General features: G+C 37.7%; 1 protein-coding gene across 2 annotated transcripts in view; it reads right to left on the bottom strand.

The window, feature by feature from the left end:
- stxbp1a (syntaxin binding protein 1a) overlaps nt 1-16,070 on the bottom strand; it is a 166,009-nt gene that overhangs the window by 24,321 nt on the left and 125,618 nt on the right. For both annotated transcript variants that reach the window (XM_072239885.1, XM_072239886.1), the window contains exons 14-16: nt 15,329-15,467; nt 13,675-13,784; nt 7,814-7,915 (exon numbers count right to left, since the gene is read on the bottom strand). In XM_072239885.1, coding sequence (XP_072095986.1) covers nt 7,814-7,915; nt 13,675-13,784; nt 15,329-15,467 — 351 coding nt within the window. The remainder of the gene's footprint in view (nt 1-7,813; nt 7,916-13,674; nt 13,785-15,328; nt 15,468-16,070) is intronic.

Raw genomic sequence — 16,070 nt, 5'->3', positions numbered from 1 at the left:
CAACATTGTATTTCATTTGCCACTCTGTTGCCCATTCTCCTAATCTGTCTAAATCCTTCTGCAGCCCACCTGTTTCCTCATTGCTACCTGTCCCTCCACCAATCTTCGTACATCTGCAATCTTGGCAACAAAGCCATTGAGTTCATCATCTAAATCATTGATATACAGCATAAAAAGAACCTGTCCCAACACTGACCCCTGTGGAACACTACCAATCACTGGCAGCCAACCAGAAAAGGATCTTTTTATTCCCACTCGCTACCTACCAATCAGCCAATGCTCTAACCATGTTAGTAACTTACTTGTAATGCCATGGGCTCTTAACTTGGTAAACAGCATCATGTGTGGCACCTTATCAAAGGCTTTTTGAAAGTCCAAATATACAACACCCAGTGCATCCCCCTTATCTATCCTACGTGTAATCTCCTCAAAGAATTCCAACAAGTTCATCAGACAAGATTTTCCTTAGGGAAACCATGCTGACTTTGTCCTATCTTGTCTTGAGTCACCAAGTACTCCATCACCTCGGCCTCAACAATTGATTCCAACATCTTCCCAACCATTGAGGTCAGACTAACTGGTCTATAATTTCCTTTCTGCTGCCCTCCTCCTTTCTTAAAGAGTGGAGTGACATTATTATGCATTATATTAAGTAAAAGTTAATTTCTTGTTTCTCCAAATTCCTATGTAATACAAGTAGCCTGAAGTTATATTTGTGTTCAGCTTCAAGAGCTCGATCATAAACAAAAAAAAATACATTAAAAAAAATTGCTGTCCAGTATCCTTGGTGGAAAATTGTGCTCCAGAATAAGTAATACCCTTCTGCCCTGTATTTCCCGCAATCCCTATTCAAGTTCACAAAATAAAGAACTATTGCCCTCAGTGGAAGGGAGTGAAGGCATTGATCAGCTCTTCAACCCCACAGATAAACTGAGACTGGCATTGTGTTTGAATCTGTTGGTGTTGAAAAATAGAGCTTTAAAATAAACATTTCAGATTAAGTTCCAGAGTATGAAGCCTGCTGAGTGCATAGAGATGTGGGAAACCCCTTGCTTAATGTTGTGTGAGTTACCCGAGTCTGGTTTTAATACATCAGCAACTTCTTATTATTTCAACTGATTCTGCAAACATTGCTGACAATATAACATATGAACCTCACTGCTTGTGGTTTCATGCTTAAACACATTCCTGACAGATATTTTGTGCTACAAAGAGTCTTTCCATCAACAATAGGTTTTCTTTTCAATATTTTTACTAGTTTCAACATAGAAGAATACAGAGTACAAGAAAGTGTATATAAAAGGTCAAAAAAAGATTTTTAAAAACTCCCAATTACATTATATCTATTCATAATAACAATCTCATTACCCCGTATTCATGTAAGCTAGTCAATAGTTATATTGAAATACACTAATTTATTACAAAAAAAAGAGTCTAACCCCTACCAAGACCAAAGCTGTTTATTAAGGAGAAAAAAGGTAAAATACTTTCTCATATGGTAAAAAATTAATAATAGCCAACATCTGAATTTAAACAACGAATTGAGGGTTTTGAAAGTTTTGAAAATAATTCAGAAAGGGTCCCCCACAATGTTTGAAAGTCTTAACGAGATTCAGAAACTGAACAACAAATTTTCTCTACATCTAAACATGACATAATGTCGCATAACCATTGACCATGAGTAGGAGGAAAAACATCTTTCCATTTAAAAAAAAGCGCCCTCCTAGCTATAAGAGAGCTAAAGGCCAAAATATGTAAATCTGATGTCTTCAGCTTGATATCTTGTCCTGCAACAATATCAATTAGGGCCGTCAAAGGATCAGGCTTAAAATTGACTTTGAAAAGTAAAGAAAAAGTTTCAAAAACTTCCTTCCAATATTTTTCAAGTCACGGACAAATCCAATGAAGCTTCTCCACTATTACATCTGTCACAGTAGGGAGATATATCCGAATAAAATCGAGATAGCTTATCTTTAGTCATATGGACTCTATGTACCACCTTAAATTGTATGAGGGAATGGTGAGCACATAGCGATGAAGTATTAACCAGTTTAAAAATTTCATTTTAAGTTTCCTCAGATATTGTTGTCTATAAATCTTGTTCCCAGAGATTCTTAATTTTGTCTAAAGGAACATTCTTTGTCTCTAGTAACATACCATAAATATTAGATATTGAATCATTATGAAAAGGTATCAAATTAAAAATTACATCTAGTAAGTTCTTATCTGAGATTATAGGAAATGTGCATAATTGAGATCTTAGAAATCTTAGAAAGATTTATAGATATCTAAAAAACTGAGTTTTGGGTAAGCTATATTTAGCTGACAAATGTTCAAATGAGAAAAGATTTCCTCCAACAAACAGATCCCAAAAACATTTAATATCCAACCTGTCCCATTCATTAAAAACTAAATCAGTCATGGAGGGTTTAAAAAAAATTAGAATAAATAGGACTAGAAAGGGAAAATCTCAATAACCCAAACTGTTTTCTAAATTGTATCCAGATCCTCAGAGTATGTTTAACTATTAAATTATCAGTTAGCTTACTTACAAATAAAGGAAGTAAGGATCCAAGAAAAGAAATAATAGAAAATTTATTAACAGAGTTAGCTTCTAAAGAAACCCATACTGGACAGTCTACACGATTAATATAATATAGCCAAAACATAAGATATTGTATATTAACTGCCCATTAATAAAACCTAAAATTAGGTAAGGCTAAACCTCCAGACTTTTTAGGTTTTTGAAGATGAACTTCATTTAAACAAGGACGTTTATTTTTCCATATATAGGAGGATAAAATAGATTCAAGAGAGTCAAAAAAGGATTTAGGAATAAAAACAGGTAAAGCCTGAAAGGATATATAAATTTAGGTAGAACATTCATTTTAATAGAATTAATTTGCCCAATCAACGATATTGAAAGAGGTGACCAATTTACTGATAGTAACATACACAAGAGTTGCTGGTGAACGCAGCAGGCCAGGCAGCATCTCTAGGAAGAGGTACCCCTTCCTAGAGATGCTGCCTGGCCTGCTGCGTTCACCAGCAACTTTTATGTGTGTCACTCTTATGTAGGTTCAATTTATATCCTGAAAACCGGCTAAAACGTGAGAATAAAGTAAGTATGCAAGGTAACGAGGTCTCAACATTAGAGATGAAATGCAATCTATCATCAGCGTAAAGTGAGATTTTCTGGGTGATGCCTCTCCTTAAAATACCATAAATATCATTAGATTCTCAAAAAGCAATGGCAAGGGGTTCTAAGGCTAGATCAAAAAGCAAAGGACTCAACGGACAGCCTTGTCTAGTTCCACAGTTTGGAATTTTGAAAATTAGTAAGAACCTGAGCAGAAGGAGATAAATAAAATAATTTAATCCACTGAATAAAATCTGGTCCAAAATTAAATTTTTCTAAGGTTTTAAATCAATAATTCCATTCAACCTGATCGAAGGCCTTCTCAGCATCTAAGGATATCACACATTCCAATATTTTCTGAGAAGAAGAGTAAATAACATTTAATACATGGTGTATATTAAAATGGGAATGTCGGTTTTTAATAAATCCAGTCTGATCATCAGAAATAATAGAAGGTAAAATATTTTCAATCCTACGAGCCAGAACTTTAGAAAGAATTTTAGTATCAACATTGAGTAATGAAATTGGCCGATATGAAGAGCATTCAGCTGGGTCCTTGCTCTTTTTTAGGATAAGCAAAATAGAAGCTTCATAAAAAGATTGAGGCAAACTACTCAATTTGAAAGAAACCAAAAAGACTAAGTGTAACTGCGGTGTAATTAATGAAGAAAAAGCCTTATAAAATTCTCCAGAAAATCTATGTGGATCCGGAGCCTTCCCCAAGTGTAATGAATGTATAGCCTCGGCGATTTCCACATAAGAAATGGGTTGATCCACCTGTTTGTAATTATCTGCAGAAAGTGCAGGGATATTTAATTGATCTAGAAAATTATTCATTTCAGTATTATCTTTAGGGGAATCAGAACTATAAAGTTTAGAACAGAATTCCTAAAGGTATCATTTATTTCAGAATAATCAGTTGTCCTATCACCATTGGTTTTGCAAATTTCTTTAATTTGTCGTTTAACTACATAAGTTTTTAATTGGTTGACCAATACTTGGCCTGATTTATCTCCATGAATGTAAAATTGAGTTTTATCTTTGAGAAATTGAGTTTCGATTGGATATGTTAACAAAAGATCATATTTAGTTTTAACTTCAACACGTCTTTTATATAAAACAGAATCTGGAGCTATAGCATATTTTTGATCTAATTGTTTCAATTGATTGGTTAATTCAATTCTTTCTTTATTAGCTTTATTCCTAACACTCGCAGTATAAGAAATAATTTATCCTCTAATATAGGCCTTGAAAGTATTCCATACAATAAGATTAGAAGTCTCTTCATTTTTATTCTCTTCAAAAAACAAAATATGCTTCTTTAGAAATTTTTAAAATTCCTTATCAGATAACAAAGTTGTATTAAAACGCCAAAATCTGTTTGTTTGAGGAAGACCAGGGAGCTTTACAGATAGAAATATAGGAGCATGATCTGAAACGGCAATCTCTTTATATTCACAGGAACGAACTGATGAAATCATTTGACTATCGATAAAAAAATAATCAATCCTGGAATATGTATGATGAACATGGGAAAAAAAACGAATACTCCCTATCTAAAGGATATAAAAAATGCCAAACATCAACTATACCACACTTCAATAAAAAGGATTGAATAAACAAAGCTAATTTATTAAGAGATGCTGGTCTAGAAGATGATCAGTCTAAAATTGGGTCTAGCCAACAGTTAAAATCTCCTCCTATCACCAAAGAATAAAGATTCAGATCTGATAAAAACAAAAAAAAATGCTCAAAGAACCCTGGATCATCTACATTTGGGGCAAACACATTGGCAAATTCTATTAATTTATTATCTAGTTTTCCTGAAGCTATAAAAAAACATCCATTAGTATCAGACACTACCTTATGTTGGACAAAGGAAGTGTATTATCTATAAAAACCGAAACTCCTCTAGGTTTGGCCTGAAAAGAAGAGTGAAAACAAAGTCCATTCCAACGGCTAAAAGAACATAAATTATCACATTTGCGTATGTGAGTTTCTTGTAAGAAAATAATAGGGACCTTAAATTTCCTAATATAAGCAAAAATCTTATTACGTTTAACAGGGTGATTTAACCCTTTCACGTTAAAGTAAATTAATAGTTTGGTCCATTTTTCATATTATTTAAAGGAAGGGTTAAAATGTAAGTTAAAAACCAAGCCATAAACCTTGAGAAATGGTAACCAAGCAACAAGTTGGCTAAAAATTCAAAAACAGCTTCTGAGAGAAAAAAAACATATCCCCGCCCACCTCCCAAAGAAAGAAAACCGACCAATAGAAAGTCAGCATCTACAACTACGGACAACCCCCAAAAAAAACCTGGTGATCACTCTAATTAATTTCAAGGTTATTTATATTCCAACCTAGACTAAACAATATTCAAACAAGAGATTCAATTCTCATATATCAAAAATACAGTATTAAAAAATATGAAAGGAAATTAGTTACAAAGGTTTACCAAAAGTAAAAGATACAATTATTCATACAGATAGACATTAAGCATTTAATCTTATATCTTCATGGAAAAACAGACTAAGCAGTTAGCCTTCAAATTTAAAAAATCTTTGTGCTTCAGCATTCACACGAAACCATTCAAAGGATCCATCTTTAATGAGATTCTCAGTCAAACTGGGTAGCCAAGGGACGGGTTAAAACCCTTGTTTAAAACAAAATTCCAACAAAGCTTGTTTAAAATTAGCACGTTCCTGCATAACCTCAAGTAAATAATCTTCAAGAATCTTAATATTCCACCCTATAACCAATCATGCACCTTCGACGGCATTTGTGAATTAAAAGTTTCTCATTTAATCTTGTGTCTTCATGTAAGGAGAAACTAAACAGCTCGCCTTCAGATTTAGCCTTCGGATTTTAAAAACCTTTGTGCTTCAACAGTCGAGCGGAACCATTCGAAAGACTCTGTAAGTGTGATTCTGAGTCAGGCTGGGTAGCAAAAGGAAGGCTTGAAACCCTTATTAAAAAGCTCGGGCATAACTTCTTTGAACTTAACACGTTCCTGCATAACCTCAGGCAAATAATCTTCGACAATTCTAATCTTGCGACCATTATAATCAATCATGCCTCTTTGACAAGATTCGCAAATTAAGAGTTCCTTTGTTTTAAATTCCTGAAAACAGATTATTACTGGTCTTGGTCTCTGACCCTTAGGAGGTCTAAACGCAGGAGATCTATGAACTCGATCGATCATAAGCACAGACGTCAAAATCTCCAGAAATAACTCTTGCAAAAAGTTTGCAAAAAACTCCATAGGATGATTACCTTCGATTAATTCTTCAAGACCCAGAACCCATAGGTTGTTCTTCTACTATTTTCTAGGTTGATAATCTTCTGTCCTAACTTTTTGTTGGACTTCGATTGCTTTTCACAAAGCTTCTGCAACTCATCCATTTCTGTTTCCAGAGATGACAAAATTTCTTTATTATTTTTTATACGTTTATCGTGTTCATTAAGAGTTTGTTGAATAGAATCCAATTTACCATCTATTTGTTTAAATTCAGAGCTGAACTGTTGAAACTTCTCAGAGGCTTCTTGTGTATGACTTTGTATCCATAATAGAATCCAAAGAAGCAGGGAAATCATCCTTTTTAGAACCTCTGGCCCTCCTTGTATCCATAATGAAAGAATATCACACTTAGAAAAGAAGTTTCAAGACAGGTTGGAAATAGTAAGATAATTAGAGTTGGAGCAACGGCAGATTGCTGTTACTCCATCAGCCACCACTTGAAAATTCCAACAGTAGGTTTTAATGTTACAGATTTTGTTAATTTTTGAGAGACCTCACACTCCATCTCCGTGGTTTTATGAAAAGTACTGTCACACACAGGAGCTCCATCTTGAGAAAATACAAGGTGCATTATTGACTATGATGATTAGTTTCACTATCTAACTGTCCTGAGGCAGAATCTCAACTGAAAACATAGACAATTCCTGTTCCCCACAGATGCTGCTTGATCTGAGTTCCTCCAGCGGACTGTTTGCTGTGTCCCGTCCATCTGCTTCATTCTTTTCCCATTCCCTGATTCCATGAACATGTTCACTCCTCAACAGATGAAACAGAGACTGTTCAGGAACTCTCCGAGACACACCCATTGCTCAGCTTTGTACCCAGACTCCTGGAGGCTGCCACTTTTTAGTTGCATTGTCAATGATTTCTGGAGGGCTTTCAGCTGTCATAACAAACTATAAATCCAAAGCTGTTTAAGTTCAGAAATTCAAGCATTGTACATTGTGCCTGTTGCCAGAATTCAACCTAGATTGAAAACATGACACTCATTGTCAATATGTTTCACAATGTGCCTTAGTGCCAACTACTTAATGGGTGGAAGATTCCGATTCCATGTGCTGGTTACTAACTATAAGTTCTTTGCTCTTTCTATTAGATCATTAAACAGCACTGAATTAAAGCCTTAGCTAAAAACATAAAGCCATAAGACCGGAAGATATTAGAACAGAATTATGCCATTGGCCCATCAAGTCTCCTCCGCTATTTCTTCATGGCTGATTCATTGTGGAACAAGGTGAAACAATGTGGAACAACTGTTCATTCCTCCAGGGGATGCTAAAATCTGAATACCAAATTTCAGATCTCAAGAAACTCTGAAACTACTAAATGAGTAAACTGCTTTGTTCATTGAGAGTCAACAGAAACACACTAACCTCCATGATGTCCTTGATGAGGGGTGTCCATCGAGACAGTTGATAAGTCTGTTCACTGATCCTCTCTTTGCGTTCTGGCTTGTTCCTACGGCGCAAAGTTGACTGAACACCCAACAGAAAGTGAAATTGTCCACAGTTAATTCATAAAATTTTTGTAAGTTTTTTGGTGCTGAACGAGAAATCAACATCTAGTATGACCCTAAGATTTCTGCTCATGTGTTATCAATCAGTATTATAGAATCAGAGAGCAGTTCCAACACCCTTCCTAGGATCTCATGCCCTTCCCAACAGGTGAGTGCCAGATTGTGGCCTCATCCTGCATTTGCTAAGCTTAGAGTCATAGAAAAGGACAGCACAGAAACAGGCCCTTCGACCTATCTAGTCAGTGTCAAACCATTTGAACTACTTATTCCCATCGACCTGCACTGGGACCATAGCCAACCATACCCCTACCATCCATGTACCTATCTAAACTTCTCTTAAGTGTTCAAATTGAGCTTGCATGCACTACTTGCACTAGCAGTTTGTTCCACACTCTCATGACCCTCTGAGTGAAGAAACTTCCCTTCATGTTCCCTTTAAACTTTTCAGCTTTCACCCTTAACCTCTGACCTCTAGTTGCAGTCCCACCTAATCTCAGTGGAAAAGTCCTGCTTGCATTTACTCTATCTATACCCCTAGTCCTAACCTATTCAACCTTTGCATATAACTCAGGTCCTTCAGATCCAGCAACGTCCTTGTAAATTTTCTGTTTTCTTTCATTCTTATTTACATATTTCCTGTAGGTAGGTGACTAAATCTGCACACAATACTCCAAATTAGATCTCACCAATGTCCCATACAACTTCAATATAACATTCTATCTCCTATACTTTGATTTATGAAAGCCAATGTTCCAAAAGCTTTCTTTACAACCCTCTCAACCTAAGACACCACTTTCAATGAATTACAGACGTGTAATTCCAGATCCCTTTGTTCTACCACACTCCTCAGTGCCTTACCATTTACTGTGTAAGACCTAACCTGGTTCATCTTACGGAAGTGCAACATCTCACACTTATCTGCATAAAATTCAATCTGCTATTTTTCAGCCCATTTTTCCAGTTGGTCCAGATGCCCACTGCAAGCCATGATAGTCTTCCTCGCAATCCACTATACCACCAATCTTGATGTCATCTGCAACTTTGCTGATCGAGTTAACCACATTGTTGATATACATAACAATCAACAATGGATCCAGCACTGATCCCTGTGGCACTCCACAAGTCACAGGGCTCTAGTAAGAGAGGCAATCATCTACTACCACTCTCTAGCATCACCCACAAAGCTAACGTCTAATCCAATTTACTACAGCATCTTGAACGCTGAGCAACTGAACCTTCTTGACCAACCTTCCATGTGGACCTTGTCAAATGCCTTGCTAAAGTCCATGTAGACAATATCCACTGCCTTGCCTTCATCAAATTTCCTGGTAACTTCCTCAAAAAACTCTATAAGATTTGTTAAACATGTCCTACCACACACAAAGTCATGCTGACTATCCTTAATCAGTCCACGTCTATCCAAATACTCATATATCTGGTCCCTTAGGATACCTTTAATACTTTTCCCACTACTGATGTCAGGCTCACTGGCCTATAATTTCATGGTTTATTTTTAGAGCCTTTTTTAAACAGCTATCCACCAATCCTCTGGCACCTCACCTGTCACTAAGAATGACTTAAATATCTCTGCTAGGACTCAGCAATTTCTTAACTTTTCTCCCGCAGGCTCGAAGGGGACACCTTGTCAGGCCAAGGGGATTTATCCACCCTAACCTGCCTCACAACAGCAGACACCTCCTCCTCTGTAATCGGTATAGAGTCCATGAAGACTTTGCCTCCCGAGTAAATACAGATGCAAAACATTCATTTGAAATCCCCCCCATCTCTTCTGGCTCCTCATATGGATTTCCATTCTGTTCAGAGGGCCAATTTTGTCCCTTGCAATCCTTTTGCTCTTAACATACCTGAAGAGTGCCTTAGGATTTTCTTTCACTTTGTTGGATAAGGTAATCACACGCCTTTTTTTAGCCATCCTGATTACCTTCTTAAGTGTTCCCTTGCATTTCTTATAATCTATAAGCACCTCATTTGTTCCTATAAGCCTATACCAGCAAAACACCTCCCTCTTTTTCTTAACCAGGACCTCAATATCTCTTGAAAACCAAGGTTTCTAAACCTATTATCTTTATATTTTGTTCTGACAGGCACATACAAGCTTTGTACTCTCAAAATTTCTCTTTTGAAGGCCTCCCACTTACCAAGACCTCCAAAGAATACCACAGCCTTATAACCATATAACAATTACAGCACAGCAACAGGCCATCTCAGCCCTGCTAGTCCGTGCCAAATGCTGACTCTCACCTAGTCCCACCGACCTGCACTCAGCCCATAACCCTTCATTCCTTTCCTGTCCATATAGCTGTCCAATTTAACTTTAAATGACAATATCGAACCTGCCTCAACCACTTCTGCTGGAAGCTTGTTCCACACAGCTACCACTCTGAGTAAAGAAGTTCCCCCTCATGTTACCCCTAAACTTTTGCCCTTTAACTCTCAACTTATGTCCTCTTGTTTGAATCTCCCCTCCTCTCAATGGAACAAGCCTATCCACATCAACTCTATCTATCCCCCTCATAATTTTAAATACCTCTATCAAGTCCCCTCTCAACCTTCCATGCTCCAAAGAATAAAGACCCAACTTGTTCAACCTTTCTCTGTAACTTAGGTGATGAAACCCAGGTAACATTCTAGTAAATCTTCTCTGTACTCTCTCCATTTTGTTGACATCTTTCCTATAATTCGGTGACCAAAACTGTACACGATACTCCAAATTTGGCCTTACCAATGCCTGATACAATTTCAGCATTACATCCCAACTCCTATACTCAATGCTCTGATTTATAACGGCCAGCATACCAAAAGCTTTCTTCACCACCCTATCCACATGAGATTCCACCTTCAGGGAACTATGCACCATTATTCCTAGATCCCTCTGTTCTACTACATTCTTCAGTGCCCTACTATTTACCATGTATGTCCTATTTTGATTAGTCTTACCAAATTGTAGCACCTCACGTTTATCAGCATTAAACCCCATCTGCCATCTTTCAGCCCACTTTCCTAACAACTCCTCCTATCTTAGTATCATCTGCATATTTACTCATCCAATTTACCACTCCATCATCCAGATCATTAATGTATATGACAAACAACATTGGACCCTGTACCAATCTCTGAGGCACACCACTAGTCACCGGCCTCCAATCTGATAAAACAGTTATCCACCACTACTTTCTGGTGTCTCCCATCCAGCCACTGCTGAATCCATTTTACTACTTCAATATTAATACCTAACAATTGAACCTTCCTAACTAACCTTCCATGTGGAAGGCCTTACTGAAGTCCATATAGACCACATCCACTGCTTTACCCTCGTCAACTTTCCTAGTAAGCTCTTCAAAAAATTCAATAAGATTTGTCAAACATGACTTTCCACGCACAAATCCATGTTGACTGTTCCTAATCAGACCCTGACTATCCAGATAATTATATATCCATCTCTAAGAATAGTTTCCATCAAATTACCCACCACTGACGTCAAACTCACAGGCCGATAATTGCTAGGTTTACTCTTAGAACCCTTTTTAAACAATGGAACAACATGAGCAATACGCCAATCCTCCGGGACCATCCCCGTTTCTAATGATATTTGAAATATTTCTGTCAGACCCCTGCTATTTCCACACTAACTTCCCTCAAGGTCCTAGGGAATATCCTGTCAGGACCCGGAGACTTATCCACTTTTATATTCCTTAAAAGTGCCAGTACTTCCTCTTCTTTAATCATCATAGTTTCCATAACTATCCTACTTGTTTCCCTTACCTTACACAATTCAATATCCTTCTCCTTAGCGAATACCAAAGAAAAGAAACTGTTCAAAATCTCCCCCATCTCTTTTGGTTCCACACATAGCTGTACACTCTGATTCTCTAAGGGACCAATTTTATCCCTCACTATCCTTTTGCTATTAATATAACTGTAGAAACCATTGGGATATATTATTCCAGGATCGAGTGACTTGTCATATGAAGAGTATTTGATGGCTCTGGGCCTGTATTCACCAGAATTCAGAAGAATGAGGGGTAACCTTATTGAAACCTATTGAATGGTGAAAGGCCTTGATAAATTGGATATGGAGAGGATGTTTCGTATGATAGGGAGTCTAAGACCTGAGGACACAGCTTCAGAACAGAGGGATGTCCTTTTAGAATGAAGATGAGGAGGAATTTGTTTAGCCAGAGAGTGGTGAGTCTGTGAGTCAAGCAGCTGTGGAGGCCAAGTTTTTATGTATATTTAAGGCAGTGGTCGAGAGATTCTTGACTGGTCATGGCATAAAAGGATATGGGGAGAAGGCAGGGATTGGGGCCGAGAGGAAAATTGGATCAGCCATGATGAAATGGCAGAGCAGACTCGATGGGCTAAATGGCCTAATTCTGCTCCTATATCTGATGGTCTTATGCTCTTTTCCTATATTTTGGATCTGATTTATTTTTCAAATTTCACATCTGTTCATTTACTTGAGCATCATTGGAAACAAACTTCAACATCTAATGTTTCAGACTTTGATGTCTGTGAGAGTTCCAACCTAGAATCTGAGTTAATCTGAAGGTTCCAGTCTGTACCTGTGCTACTCCTTAAGAAGCTGCAGGTGCTGGATGGTAAAAACTTGTTTTTGACCCCATTGTAGCACATTTTCTTTGGACAAAATAGAAACCTTCGCTAGCTTGAACTGAGTGTAGCAATAGGATACTTCTATTTCTCATCAAGGCATCAAATTCTGGTGAGAGTTGTGTGGCATTGTAAGAAGGATCATAAATATTTTTCCCACTTAGTACTTTCAAAGAACATGTGACACACAACCTGATATGGTGGCTCCACTGTACAGGATCAAAAGAGGTTAGAGAGCATTGTAAATTCACCCAGCTCCATCTTGGGCACAACTGTCCCCACCATCAAGGATATCGTCAAAGCCAGTGCCTCAAGATGGTAGCATCCAATACTGAGCAACCTCACTGCCTGACACATGTCCTCTTCTTATTATCATAAGTCTATAAGACCTTAAGTCACAGGAGCAGAATTACGCATTTCAACCCATCACGTCTGACCATAAGATCATAAGATGTAGCAGCAGAATTAAGCCATTTGGCCCATCAAGTCTGCTCCACCATTTTATCATGGCTGATCCATTTCCCTCTCAGCCCCAATCTCCTGTCTTCTTCCCATAACCCTTCATGTCCTGATTAATCGAGAAACTATCAATCTCTACTTTAAGTACACTCAATGACTTGGCTTCCACACTCTTCTGCAGCAATGAATTTCACAGATTCACTACTCTCTGGCTAAAGAAATTCCTCCTCATCTCTGTTGGATGTCCCGCTATTCTGAGGCTGTGCCCACCATCAGGGAGGAGGCACAGGGGCCTGAAGAAGCCCAAACACATTTAATATTTTAAGAATAACTTCTTTCCCCTCCACGATTAGATTTCTGAAGAGCCCCATGACCCCATGACCCTCATTATCCAACTTTTGCACAATCTATTTATTTTTGTTGTTAAGTAGTCATTTGTTATACCTGTACTGCTGCCACATAACAACAAATTTCACAGCTTCTGTCAGTGACAATAAACCTGATTCTGACACTATCTGTTAATTCTGAAATAATATTACAATCCTTAGCACTCAAAGTTGTAGGAAGCTGATAATTCAGCATCATTAAACTTATTTCCCAATCTATTGTCAAAGGGTTAACTGAACATACATCGGTGACGATGGGGATGCCAAGATGAGCCATGTTGTTGATGATTTCACTGTCCTCAGGTGGAATTTGGGCGTGCTGAATCAGTTTGTTCAGGTTCTCCTCCGTGATTCCTAATTTACAACCAGAAAGAACAAGATGCATTGAACCTGAGATAATCATTCGTAAAATCCACCTTCAAAACTTTTTGCTATGTTAATGTAACTATTCAACAATCTTGCACATTTCAGAGCAATCACTGGATTAAAGCAGGAATTGTGAGTGCTCTGTGTTCCCGATTCCCTGTGCTGGTTTCCTCATTTTACACCGGGTTTATCGCTGGAGAATTATCATTTCATTCAAGCATGTCCTACATACTAAAGATCAAGCATGGGCAGATACAATTAAATGCATTGTTTAAATGCTATTTGGATAGATAACTGGTTATGAAAATCATTGAGGATATGGGCCTATTGCTAGCAAATAGGATTAAAGTAGATAGGCATCATGGTCAGTATGGATCAGTTGGGCTAAAGGGCCATTTGCGTGCTGTACAATTGCATGACTCTATGACACAGCACAATGCATTCCCTAACAAGGTTATGCAGCAAGAAGATGCTCTAGAAAGAGAGCAAATAAAGTAAAAAAACATTTATAAAGACTTTTCCTCATGGCTAAAACTGCAAGCACAGAGAGTAGCCAGCCTTTGTGGATCACACACTGGAACCTCCTCTCTCACTACAGTGGGAGCCCAATATCATTCATTTCATTCATTACTGCCTTTCTCTCAATAATCAGGTTCCTATCATTCAAGTAAGCAGGCAGATATGTATGCAGCTCTCCTCCTGGGTGTACATTTGCTGCCTTGGAGGTAAGAGAAGTAAATTTACAGTTCATATCTGTCACTGTAAACTACCTTGAAATTCATTTCCTTGCAGGCATTCACAGTAGAACAAAGGAATAAAATAGAATTAATGAAAAACCAAACACAAAGACTGAAAGGGAAACTCCAGGCTGCAGATTGCAGCAATGGCAGCTCAGAAGTACTGTATATCCCATAGTTCCTTGAGCTGCCCACTGTATGTCACAGTATATTGCCAGCACAAATTCTGTCTTCGGTTTGACAGTGTTACCAACTAAGTCAAGCTGCCAGGAACATGTCCCATACCTCTGGTCAAATAAACTGTACAGCCGAAAACCAATCCAAAATCAGCCTCTCTCTGAGCCCTTTCATGATGCACACTGAAGTAACCAGAATTCCAATTTCACTATCCACTCATCCTTGCAAGAAGATGTGAAAACTAACCCCAGCCTGACAATAGTTTAGCACTCAATTGCACCATTGTCTAGAACACATCGTTCAACATCCTGCACCAGGGTTTGACTTTAGGCTCAGCTCACCAAGTAGTCTGTAGGAAAAAGTCAAACTCTGACTGTGAAAAGAAAAACACTGAAGATGATGTAAATGTGAAATAAAAACCAATAATGGTGTAGGCATTGAGCAGTTTCAATAAAGACACAAATTTCAGGTCAGTTCAGATGGAAGATCACTGAGCAGAAATACCAGTTCAGTTTCTCTTCCACAAACTCTAACTTTTTTCTCTCTGACACTTGGCACCATTTTAAGGATTAAGTTTACAGGCTACAGACTATCAGAACTTTAGTCTTTCTCACTCACCATTCTTAAGAAAAATGTAGAGAAGGATGATGCGAATTTTATCGTAAGTGGAGACATTGTTATCCAGCAGTATGGGAACAATAGCACGCATTGGATCTTTGATCTTCTCTCCTTCAGCATCTGTCCCCATGGCCAAATCCTAATAACAAAGTCAGATTTGTAGCTCCTTATAGAATCATTGTGGGCACCTTTTAGTTCATCGAGTCTGTAGGTCCTATTGACACGTAACCCTGCATATTCTCTCCACATGTCCATCCAGTTCCTTTCTGAAAGCTACACTTGAACTTGGTGTATATATACCACATTTTCAGACAGCAGATTTCACATCATAACTACTCATTAGGATCTTTCAGCATGTTCCTTGTTAGAGACTTGCCCCAAACCATTCCCATTTGCTAAACTATGGTATGGATTTTGAATCAAGGTCAAGAGACACCTGTTTGTTGAGTCTTTTGTACCAGTTAAAATTATTCCAGGGAAATTTCTTAAACCACCTTCTGCATTAGTCTCTTGTGTGAGTCCTAAATAAAGTGACAGAGCAACTGGGCTTACGGTTAAGGAACTAAATGACACAGATGTGAGTAATGGTGGAAAGGCTGAGGTGACATTCACTGTTACATTTTACAATTCAGTTCATTAAAGTCAGATTCTGATCATTACAGCAATAAAAATGGGCACTCAGCAATGTCAATGGTAAACTTTCATTCTCAGGCTTAACATCTTTATTAAAAAAACTAACTCT

The sequence above is a fragment of the Mobula birostris genome, chromosome 22 (assembly GCF_030028105.1).
Source record: "Mobula birostris isolate sMobBir1 chromosome 22, sMobBir1.hap1, whole genome shotgun sequence".
Classification (NCBI taxonomy): domain Eukaryota; kingdom Metazoa; phylum Chordata; class Chondrichthyes; order Myliobatiformes; family Myliobatidae; genus Mobula; species Mobula birostris.
The sequence above is the reverse complement of the archived record's forward strand: the minus strand, read 5'-3'. Positions and strand labels throughout refer to the sequence as shown.